Consider the following 12,316-nt stretch of genomic DNA (forward strand, 5'->3'; position numbering starts at 1 on the left):
TGATCAATTCAACACAGTCAAAAGGACAGGGGAAAGGCGGAACAAACGCTTCACAGCTGCTTTTCGGAGTGCTGCACAGCGTTTTTGGATCTCGCTTAGAATTTGGATTTCTTTGACCACGAAACGTTGCACGGATTGCTTTTGGTCTCTTCCTCAGGCTCAGGCGAACTTTAATCTTCAGGCTTCACGACCTTTGGCTTTGCACAAACTTTTGAACTTTAGATATTTGATCTTGGCAATTGTTTTCTTGGCTTTGGACCCTGGACTGTTAACGGATTGGTTGCGGATCATCCACTGGCTACCCGACCTACAGGTGTACTCCATCAATAGTGCCCACAAGGACCCTTCTGTTTCCCCTACCCCTTTGAGGCATCCTGACCAGCACATTTGGGTAAACCCTTTAGCTTCTTCCACCATATTGCATTGTGATCATTGTGACTGTCTGCCCTAATCATTTATTGCCTTACAGTGGTCAGGGGGTCCTCCCGGTGTTCCTGGTTCCAGCTTGACGGCACTCCACACCTGTGGCCTCAAGAATTGCATTGGTAGTGATATTATTCTTACCAGTGTGGTACTTGGGGACGGAGGTATCTTCATCTACACGACCATCAAGATCACAACAGGAACAATCTGTTGCCCACTCTTCAGTAACTGGACGCTTTGCAGATATATATTGAAGTACGGGTTATCATATTTCAAAGACTATTTGGAACACTACACTGCGAAAGGTAAAAGGACACTCTGCTTTTTCTTCAGTGCCCCCTGTGAAATCCCTTAGCCGTGCCCTCGTTCCATTCGCGTCAGAGTCCTCTGTGTGGAACTTTACCAATTGCAAGGACGCTCTGCTGTTTCTTCAGTACCACCTGTGAAATCCCTTAGCCGTGCCCTTGTTCCGTCCGGGTTAGGGTCCTCTTTCTGGAACATTGCCAGTTGTAAGGACGCTCTGCGGATCCCTCTGTGTTCATTACAAACTTACCTCCAGCGGTGTCCTGATTCTGCCGGAGCATATTTGGCATTTCTTCTGGAACTCTCCTCGGACTCCCCTTGAAGCCCAGCTTGTGTTGTACACAAGTAGGTGCAGAGTTCATCCAGGGACATATACAGGTAAGACTGGGGAAGTTGCAGGGGTGGGAGAAGGCATTTCCACCAGACAACAGTGTGTAACCGTTGCCTTGTTTCTTCTCCCTTCTAGCTCAGCTGTTTTGTTCCGCCTTTGTACCTGAACCCTCAACTTGACAGGTTTTATTACCCTGCAGGCGGTGCTCTCAGGATAAAAGTCTTTTCAGTGGCAATACGTGGGAGTCCTCACCCAAATCCTAGGCGGATTCTGTGGAGCATGACATTAGGTTATGGAGCTGTGTATTCTTGGACATTTGAATTTTTGTGTGTTTTACTTCTCTACACCTTCCTCTTTGCACTACATCTGTTTCCCTTATTCACTTCTCTCTGCCCTTCACTATCTCACTATCCTGTCTGCCCCTGAAACGCTGTCAGGCCTAGTACGACGGTTCACTATCAGAAGCACTCTTAGGCATGTACGTTAGTCTTACTGTTCTGTTCATCTTTACCCTACCCTATCCCGTCCCCCTTCTGTATGTTGAGCTCTTACATTATTGAAACCCCTGTCAGGCATCTACAATAATTTTGTTTTTATGTTGTAAACTCTTTGTATTCCATTGTATTATGGTATTATGTTGTACCACTACTGCTTAGCACTTGCCCATTCTGAATGTTCCAATGCCTTTTAAGAATGTCAATTACCTTTATCCCTTAACTTCTCACCTCCCTGCATTGGAGCGCTTTGAAACGCTTGTTCTAGTTGTAGAGGTGGAGCCAAGTACCCCCACCCAAAGCTCCTCCTCCATGTTGCCTATATGTTGGGAGCCAGAGTCTGAGACACGTGCAATGCCAGTGAGAATACCAATACCGAAGAGAATCCTGGAAGTAAGATTCCCATTAAGAAAGCCATACATGCATACACAACAATATGATGGCCATTTGAATGAAATCCTGGAGGAAGTGTGAAAACTGAGCAAAAAGGAAGATTGGCGACGTCATGAAGAACAGAGCTGATGCATCCAGAAGAGATGCGGTGACGAGAGAACATGACCATACTGTCAAGGAGTTCCCCCCTTCTTACCTGGGTCCGTTCTTTGCTGGAGTCCTTGGTTGCTGCCTTCTTGCGGACGGACCTGGTTTTGAACAGGGCTGCCCGAGTCTCTTTCGACTCCAGAGTGCGTTCAGTTTCCGGGACGCGGGTCCAGGAATCCGGGAAACTAGGAAAGGTGCAACTAGCACACGAGTCCAGGAAATAGGAGGAAAGGAAGGGGCAAGGAACAGGTAGATAGACAGGTACAAGGAAACAATACCACGAGCTACGGGACACACGTCGGATTGCTACTTTGCAATAGCATTGAGACGCGCGGAGCCGCGGAAGGCGTGGTCTATTATTAGAATACGTTACGTCCAGCGCGTGGAGCGAGAAAGGCGTTTCACGCTGGACGACCATGTTGGGAGTATTATGGAGTGCAAGCCCCGTTGTGACAAGGACCAGGAAGTCCAAAAGGGACATGTTCTGTAGTTCATGACAGCATGCCTCCTCCGAATACCCTTTCCTCCAGGTTTGCCTGGGTGTATGAGGTGAAATCTTCTGAGCAACCGAGGGGCCTTGATACTAGAAATAGGTTCCCAGGTTCTTTCACTAGGAAGGTATCCTTTCCATTCAACCAGGTATTGAAGCTGGCCCCGTTTATACCTGGAATCGCAAATCCGGGATACCTCATATTCCAGTTGGTTGTCGACCAGCAGAGGAGGATGTCTACATGATTTCCGGGAGGATGGAATATAGGGTTTCAATAAAGAGGTATGAAAAACTGGATGAATTTTCTTCCAGGAGTCTGGTAGTTTGATCCGGTATGAGACGGGGTTAATAATTTCCTTGATGGGAAATGGACCATAGTACCGGGGGGCCAATTTGTTTGGTTTTAGATGTCGGGGTATTTTGATGACAACCATACTTGGTCAACGACTGCATAAGAGGGGCCTGGTCTTCTTTTGGAATCCACATATCTCTTGGTCTGCGATCTGGCCTTCTCTAAGTATTCCTTGGCCTCCTGTTGTATGTTGACGAGGGTTTCGATCCAGGAGTCAACCGTAGGTACCGGTGTAGAATGAGGAAGAACAGAGGGTAAAACCGATGGATGGAACCCTTGACTACAATAAAAAGGACTGGTTTTGAGCGCTGAATGTTCGGAGTTGTTGTAGGCGAATTCAGCAACGGGTATCAGGAGTGACCAGTTATCCTGGACCTTGGTGGCGAAACATCAAAGATACTGTTCAGGGTCTGATTCACACGTTCTGTGGCTCCGTTGGTTTGGGGGTGATACCCTGAAGAGAGGGCACGTTGAATTCCCAGAATTCGACACAGATGTTTCCAGAATTGTGAGACGTATAGAGGTCCTCTATCAGATATGATCTTGGAAGTAAGTCCGTGCAGGCGGAATATGTGTTCCAGAAAGATTCCAGCTAATTCGGAGGAGGATGGTAGTTTACTGAGGGGAGTAAAATGATCCATATGAGTGAACAAGTCTATGGTAACCATGATAGTAGTGTATCCTCGAGATGGTGGTAGTTCCACAATGAAGTCTGTAGCGATGAATTCCCATGGCCTAGTTGGCAGTGTTGGTTGCTGTAGGAGACCCGCCGGTCTCTTGTTATCATGCTTATTTTGAGCACAGACAATGCAAGCTTGGACGTAGTGCTGTACTTCAGTCTTCATCTTAGGCCATCAGAACTGTCTCTGTATAAGACGGAGGGTATTGGTGATGCCACGATGCCCGGAGTGAAGTGTGTCATGACAGAGGTTTATTATTTTCTGTTGGAATTTCTGTGTAGGAATGGGCAGTGCATTGTCCTTGAATAAATATCCTTCCTTGGCTCTTAGATTCCATTGATTTTTCCTTGGACATATCCTTCCATAACTCAGAGGATTGGGTTTGCGCTCGGATTTCTTCCAGGAGGTTGACTGCTTGAGCTACGAAGATCGTAGGGAAAAACATCTTAGGATATGCCTTATCTTCAGTGGTGACGTAGTCAGGATGTCAAGACAAGGCGTCAGCAATCAGATTTTGTGATCCAGGGACATGAGTGATGTGGAACTGGTACTGGGCAAAAAAGTAGGCCCAACGCGCCTGACGACTATTTCTACATTCCAATGACTGTAGAATCTGAAGATTCCGATGGTCCGTACGGACTTGGACTGGATGTCTAGCTCCCAGAAGTAGATGCCGCCATTCAGTGAAGGCTTGGTGGATGGCTAACAATTCCTTTTCCAGGACAGAGTAGTGTGTTTCACTCGGAGTCAGGGTTCGTGAAAGATAAGCAATGGGGTGTTCCAGCTTATCTTCTAATTTCTGTTTCAATACTGCTCCTATGGCGTAATTAGAGGCATCCGTTTCCACTAGAAATGGTCGGCTTATGTTGGGTTGGGCTAAGATAGGAGCTTGTGTAAACTCGGTCTTCAAACGCTGGAACGCTGTGTCTTGCTGTGTGGACCAGATAAAAGGGGTGTCCTTCTTTAAGAGAGCAACGATCGGTTGAACAATCTTGGAAAAGGTGGATATGAACTTTCGGTAGAAATTGGCAAGTCCCAGGAAGGATTGAACTTGTTTCACGGACGTGGGAGCAGGCCATGCCAGAATGGCCTTTACCTTTGAAGGGTCCATACCAATTCCCTCTGGGCTAAGGATAAAACCTAGGTAGTGAACAGAGGTAACGTGAAACAAGCATTTTTCGGGTTTGGCCAAGAGTTGGTGTTCACGGAGTCTTTGCAGTATTGCCTTTCCGTGTTCTTCATGCTTTTGAGGGTCTTTGGAAAAGATCAATATGTCATCCAGATATACAATGACGAAGAGGAACAACATGTCAGAGAACACCCTATCCATAAAACGTTGGAAGACTGCCGGGGCATTAGCTAGTCCAAAGGGCATGACCAGGTATTAGTAATGGCCAAAGGGTGTTCTAAAGGTGGTTTTCCACTCGTCTCCTTCCCGGATACGGATCAAATGATAGGCACCCCGGAGATTCAACTTGGTGAATATTACCGCGCCTCTTACGGCTTCCAGGATATTTGAAATCAAGGGTAGTGGGTATCGGTCTTTGTGGGTGCATTGATTTAGGCCACAATAATCGAGGCAGGGTCTGAGGTCCTGGGTATCCTTTTTGGGAACAAAGAATAACAAAGCACCTGCTGGAGATTTTGAAGGTCTTATGGTGCCATTTTCAAGGTTGGTATCGAGGTATTCTTTGAGGGCCTTTTTCTCGGGTTCAGAAAGGATGAACATCCTGCCGAAGGGAAGCACTGCTGAGGGTTCCGTTTCTATTGCGCAGTCTTCAGGCCTGTGTGGGGGTAAGGCCTGGACTATGGCAGTCGGAAACACATCAGCGTAACCTTGGTAGGCCTCAGGGACTTGTATGATATTGGAAACCACGAGTGGTGTTTCTTGGTCTTTATGCAGTTCCTTAGGGGGTGTTAATGAAGGTTCCAGGAATAGGCAGTGAGACATACAAAACTCTGAGCCTAGGAATAGTGATCCTGCTGTCCAGTTGATATACGGATTATGTTTTTGTAACCAGGGCATACCCAATACCATAGGGTAGTGGGCTGACTTAATGATGTCGAACCTAATCAGTTCTTGATGGTGATTTATTGAGAGCTGGATCTCCCTGGTCTGCAGGCTTATGGGCCCTGAAGTGAGGGGTCTTCCGTCGATGGCTTCCACAGGCTGCAAGGTACTTTGTGTCTCGTACGGAATCTGGTGACTAGCAACCCAATCATGATCAATGAAGATCCCCATTGCTCCGCAGTCTACCAAGGCCAAAATGGGATAGGTCTTGCTCTTGGAGGGTGATAGAAATGCCTGTAGTATGACCAATTTGTTTTGTCCAGGAGAGTTCAAGGATGGAATTGATGTGGAGCAAACATCTCTCTCCCGAAGCTCTGCGCCATCTAGGATCGGGAGCTGGCGTTTCCCGAACGCCGAGGGGGGGGGCTAGAGGACATTCCCTAACCAAATGTTTGTCCGAAGCACAATACATACACAACCCCGTATGAATCGTTCTCATCCTTTCTTGCGGGGATATGGGTCCACGGAAGGCTCCTACCTGCATGGGTTCTGGTTCTGTGACTGAGCCTGGGTTTGTGTCCGTTCTGACGGTGCTCTCAAAGGACACCTTGGAAGGATTTCCCCTGGATTTCTTCTTTTCAGCCTTTCTTTTCTGGATATGGAAGTCTATTTGCATGGCAAGGTCCATTAGTGCCTGGAATGAGTTTGGTCGAGCCACTCTGGCCAACTCATCCTTAATCTCATCATTCAGTCCTCTACTGAACAGGGTGAAACTCGCCTCAGAGGACCAATCAGCTTCCTTGGCCAATTGTTTGAATCGGGTCACATAACTGAGCATAACCTGGGAACCCTGCTGAAAGTCTAACAAACGTTCCTGGGCACTAAAGACCTGCTCAGGGCGATCAAACATGTTTTTAAGAGCCTGTATGAACCCATCATAGTCATCTAGGAGGGCATTGCTGGAGTTAATGAGGGGTGTAGCCCAGGTTAAGGCATTCCCGTAAAGGTGGGAAATTATGAACCCCACCTTAGCCCTAGGAGTCGAAAAGTAATAAGGCTTAAATGTAAAGTGGACCAAACATGAATCCAGGAATCCACGAAGGGTTTTTGCCGACCCATTGTATTTGTCAACAATGCTGCCCAACAAAACACTTTCTTTTGTGGCCGAATCCCGGGATATGACCAATTGTTTGAGTGCTGCGTTTTCCGCCTTTAGATTTTGGACCTCGGTTGATAGTTCTTGCATGCCACGCATCAGGTCCTGAACAGCGGCTTCCATGTCGCTATCGAGTTCGGTCGGGTGGCGTCTCAAACTGTCAAGAAGTTCCCCCCTTCTCACCTGGGTCCGTTCTTTGCTGGAGTCCTTGGTCGCTGCCTTCTTGCGGACGGACCTGGTTTTGAACAAGGCTGCCCGAGTCTCTTCCGACTCCAGAGTGCATTCAGTTTCCGGGACGGGTCCAGGAATCCGGGAAACTAGGAAAGGTGCAACTAGCACACGAGTCCAGGAAATAGGAGGAAAGGAAGGGGCAAGGAACGGGTAGATAGACAGGTACAAGGAAACAATACAGCGAGCTACGGGACACACGTCGGATCGCTACTTTGCAATAGCATTGAGACGCGCGGAGCCGCGGAAGGCGTGGTCTATTAATAGAATATGTTACGTCCAGTGCATGGAGCGAGAAAGGGGTTTCACGCTGGACGACCATGTTGGGAGTATTATGGAGTGCAAGCCCCATTGTGACAAGGACCAGGAAGTCCAAAAGGGACGTGTTCTGTAGTTCATGACACATTCTATAGACTCTAAAGAAGAGGTGTTAAAGATGAACCACATTTCGGGCTCGATATGAAGATGTTCATGCTACAGAAATAATGTAGATATCAAGGCATTTTTCAATTGTACAGATGCAGTCATGCAAGCAGACAAAGTATTCTTAAAGACTGGCTATGTAGTGAATAGATTGCGGCGAAACGCCAACGTATATGCATAGGAAACTTATGGACTATGGATGCTTCCACTAGGCACTTTAGCAGAGCTAGATCCAATGAAAAGCAAGCTTTTCAGTGTGTTGCAGTTTAAAATCAAAAGCTTAACCATGGAGGTGAATCCAAGAAGGGATTGGCTGGTTCAAAACAAAGAAGTCAAGGCCACCTTGGGTCTGAATGTTCGGAGGAGCAGTGGTTACATTATGTGTGAAAGAACATAACTCCTGTCTTAAGTGAGGAGCGAGAACATTGAAGACGTCAGAGGTTCATCATTTAATAGTATTTGAAATGCAAAAAGATTCAAAAACATGGTCTCCAGTCACATGGTTGGATGAAAATAGACACTGGGACGAGCTGTATTGAAACCAAGAAGACAGAGTATACCTATACTCCCTCATATTCTCGAGCTCAAAGAACATTTCAAGGCTAAGTTCAAAGCCTTAATTGACTAGCAGACTGCAAGGGTGATGATGGATGACAGGCTAATTGGTGGGAAGCCATGTTGACCAGCCCATCAGCAGCCGAATGTTAGCCTACATGTGCAAGTGGAATATTAGAGGGGTACAAGGGTGCCAACCAATTATAGAGGGCTACGTAAAAGAGAGCCCTATAGTTTGTATAACCAATGGGACATCGTGTATTTGATGACATTCGTAGTGACCTGCACTAGAGGAGGGTTTAGTTGCCCCACCTGATGTTAGAGACCCAATCTCCTTCCCTGACAAGTATCAAACGTATACCTAGATGTTCCCTGTAAGCCTATCACCTTCCCAAATAGGTTTTTGTAGTTTGCCACGTAGATAGACGTCAATGATGAGTTTTCATTATAAAAGTTGCTTTTTTAACAAAATGCATTGAGTGTGAAGATCGAGCGAGTTTGTTGATGTTCGCTGTAACTCTGTTTCAGATCATTGATATTAAAACAGTTGCACTTTGCCAACTTCCTGAGTCAATTTGATTATTGATGTTTGAGTATATTCTGCATCTCATCCATTTCAACGTATTGCTAGCTCGTCTTAAAGGGCTGGGTCAGACACCGCAGTTCATAGTGTACAGGTGCTATATAAATGATCAATAAATAAATAAATGTGGAATGACAGGAGAGCTCCTCATTGAAGTACTGTCCAAGAAAGTGACCTGATCAAAATAAAACTGTCACATAGAGACCCTGTGACGGGGTCCAAGTTTAGCGAACCCTTGAGAGTATGTCAGCGAGGGACTAATCATGTGCGCACCTAAGATGGGAGGAGATGGAACCTGGAAAGGCTGGCACTATACGAAAAGAAAACAATAGAGGTGCAGGGTCCCATGATTTTGGAACCTGTTATGTTGAGAGTGACAGTTCGCTAGCTGAAGTGCGGCCAGACCAGGAGATTGTGCAGTCAGAAGGCTCCCAAGTACAAGAAGAGAACAGTGCAAGGAGGTATGAAGTACAGAGGGAGAGAAGAGAGGAGATGGAAAAAACACCAGACAGTGGTGAGTTAGAAGGGACTCGCCCACAAAGAGAAAGGAGAAGACCCGGACATTTTGCAGACTATGTGATGGAGTAACTCCTTGTTGCTCAACAAAAGGAGGTATGTAAAGATCACAAGCTTGGACGAAGTCGTCCCCAACCTCTCTCGAGATGACAGACCCGGAAAGCGAGCATGGCCGGAGAAGGGCCACTCTGAGCGCAGGTGGCAGACTGATGCCACTGCAACTCCGGTGCTCCTCTGGAACTGCGGCCCACAACCTTCAATGCAGGTCATCCTTCACTCCATCTCCTGCATACCCTTAGCTCGCTACCATTTGTGTCGCAAAGGCGGGTGAAATCACCCAATTTGGTTTTTGGCGGGTGAGACGCCCATTGGAATGAATGGGTGTGCAGGAGGCTTGGCGGGTGAGTCAGCCCTTTACAAGGCAGGTGACACCTGCCAAAAGCGTGTGAGTAGAGAGCTATGGCATAGCAAAGACTAGTACAGAGCACGCTGAGGCAACTGTGTCATATGCTGTGTACCCATTGGCAAATAAAGCTCTGGTTCCAGTTACCCGGAGTGTGCATGGTCTTTGTTGGCCACTACTTACAAGGAGAGGAAACCCGGTATACAGCTGTCTAATCAAAAATTAGCAGTGTATACTTTGTCTATATCCGGGGGGATAATAGTCACTGTATAGAGAGACAAAGTTATCAAGCAGGTACCAGAGGTGTCTAACATTAACACTCTGAGTAAATCCAAAGGTGGGACCAGACAAGGTTAAAAAAAACAGTTTCAATTTTTAATAACGAAAAAATCGTAAAATTTAAAACATCAAATTAAATAAATTGGTCCACAATACAACAATTGTCACATCTAATATATAAGGCAACAACAAGGAATACGTAACAGGCTGAGATGCCCAGTTTAAAAAGGTGTTACAAAAAAACACTGCGGGTACTTATCAACCAAATATTATAGTACCCAACCAGGTTTGGATAGGTGTGTCATAGATTTTAGTCTCTGTTTAGAGTCCAGAGAATTGTCTCGACATGTTTCTGTTCCGCTAGAAAAAAGTGTGGAACATTCATCAGGAGGGACTTTTTACAACGTAGCCTATTTAACAATTGGAGTGGTAAACATTACTATTACAGTATCATAGCACCTGCAAAAGATAAAAACAACAAACATCAAAGGGTCAGTTCAAAAATAACTGAATACTTTGGAAATTTCAATCAATGAAAAAGGCATCCATTGATAAGGGAGATAATTACCTATCAAGGTGCCAGTGGGGGCTCTCTACTAAAAATAGTAGGTGTAGATTGACGACCTTTGCGGCCCTACAAGAGATAAAAAAATATCTGTAGCATACAGTTCTGCGACTGGAAAAGCCTATAGGTACACACAGTACAGCAGTAAGTACAAGGAATGGGAACAACTCGTCTATATCCAAAAAGACAAACCTCCGATGACTGAGAGAGCCGTTAACTGGGAATCCCGCCTAAAGAAAGGAACCTGTTGTCGGTGAAAAGGACATTCCCCCGTGGAGATCGTGAAAATGTCGGGTACATGCAGTGATCGGACTGTGACAGTCAGGTAATGCCATAGCGTATGTCTAGAAAAAAGGTGAGGGATCGTGTAGGGCAGGTATAACCACTCAGGACGAGACAGCCCCCTAGTGTTCAGCGTGCCGGTTAATAGTAAGGTGGACGGCGGAGATACCTTAAAAGGAGGGTCCACCCGTAGAGGTAAGAGCCGGAACGAATCACTACGATCCGCACTGAAAAATAAATAAATAAATAAAGGTAAAAGAGAGGATACGATCAGTAATATATTCGATCGATCCTTAGGCAGTCATGGTACAGGGACACAACACAGCCCTGAGAAATAGCTCATTGGCAGATATGCAAATAAATGAGCATATGGAAGCTGTTTCCTTATTTGAATACTCTTAGACTGTAAAGAGGAAAAGATAGTACCAACCTATCACGTGGGAGAAAAAAGTACCAGGGGACCGTGTATAAGCTCACCACGCCAAGACAAATGAAGCTGCAGCTGGCTACATGACTGCAACCCGAACCGCCAACATTTTAGGCCACACTTGCCATAAAACACAACCAGGCGTGCAGCGTTTAGCTAATGTCAAACATAGCACCAACAATAGGTGGTCTAAAAATCAGACCCGCCCTCTCACGGCTGTTTCGGTCTCCAACCTGCACCAGGCTGGCTGGGCTCCACCCCAGTCCTACTGCTGGCGAGTGACCCCGCCTGATGCGCACGTGCGCCCACCAGTCGAGACCGCGCCTTCACCAGTCGAGACCGCGCCTTCCTGACGCCACTGTAGGCGCGCGGTCGCTCGTCAGTGGCGTGAGAACGTACCAAGATGGCGGATAGGCGTAGACGGCGGACGCGCGCTTCCCAGGACAGTGAGGAGTCCGGTTCTGATAGTACCGGCTCCGGCTCTGAGAAAGAATGCAGCCGACCAAGGGCAGCGGTGGCCATCGTCCCGGCAGTGCCCGAAATTATTCCTGTCTGTGGCCCTCGAGCGGAGGGCGAGTCAGAGTGTGTGAGTACTAGGAAGGGGGCGGATTTGAAGGCGGGGCCTGAGAAGCAAGTCTCCTTACAGGCGTGAGAACCCTAGCGCAGCTGGAATCAATGGCCATACATTGCCAACCCTACCTATTTATGAAGGAGTCCGCTAACCTTTTTGACAAAAAGGTGTCCTTTTTTATTTTTTTATTTAAACTTTCTCCCACCATAAATGTTCCCATCCTAATTCAATATGATAGAAACATTCAATTCTTCCCACTTTCTAGCTCAACATCTCTTGTAATCTGGCTGAACAGACCATAATCGTCAAGTGCAGGGTTGCACTGAGGATTTTGGAGAACAGTGGGCCACGGAATCATTGTTGGATTTTGGTGTTAACACTGTTGCTTCAAAAGGATATTGTTGGTTTACAAAATGACACCGGGGTTGGGGGATTATGGTGAAGTGTGGCACTTCAGACGGGCTGCACTGGTAAGACAGTTGAGTTGGTACAGATTTGGCATGTGGTGCAACCTGTCGTGGGTGTGGATTGAGGGAAAGGCTTGATTTGGCATGTTGGCACTGTGGCAGGTCCGATAGCACAGCGAGTAGAGCGCTCGCTTTGACATCTGTGCAGAGCCTGCTGACACAGGTTCGAATCCCGGCAGGGCCAAGCTCAGCCTTTTGATCCTTCCAAGCTCAATAAATGAGCACCATACATCGTGG

At 46.8% G+C, this 12,316-nt stretch overlaps 1 protein-coding gene across 1 annotated transcript in view; it reads left to right on the forward strand.

The window, feature by feature from the left end:
• The first annotated feature begins 11,195 nt into the window (after positions 1-11,195).
• CASC3 (CASC3 exon junction complex subunit) overlaps positions 11,196-12,316 on the forward strand; it is a 446,580-nt gene continuing 445,459 nt past the window's right edge. The window contains exon 1 of the mRNA XM_069634785.1: positions 11,196-11,627. Coding sequence (XP_069490886.1) covers positions 11,445-11,627 — 183 coding nt within the window. The 5' untranslated portion in view covers positions 11,196-11,444. The remainder of the gene's footprint in view (positions 11,628-12,316) is intronic.

The sequence above is a fragment of the Ambystoma mexicanum genome, chromosome 13, assembly GCF_040938575.1.
Source record: "Ambystoma mexicanum isolate Mex_15411 chromosome 13, UKY_AmexF1_1, whole genome shotgun sequence".
In the NCBI taxonomy this organism is placed as follows: Eukaryota; Metazoa; Chordata; class Amphibia; order Caudata; family Ambystomatidae; genus Ambystoma; species Ambystoma mexicanum.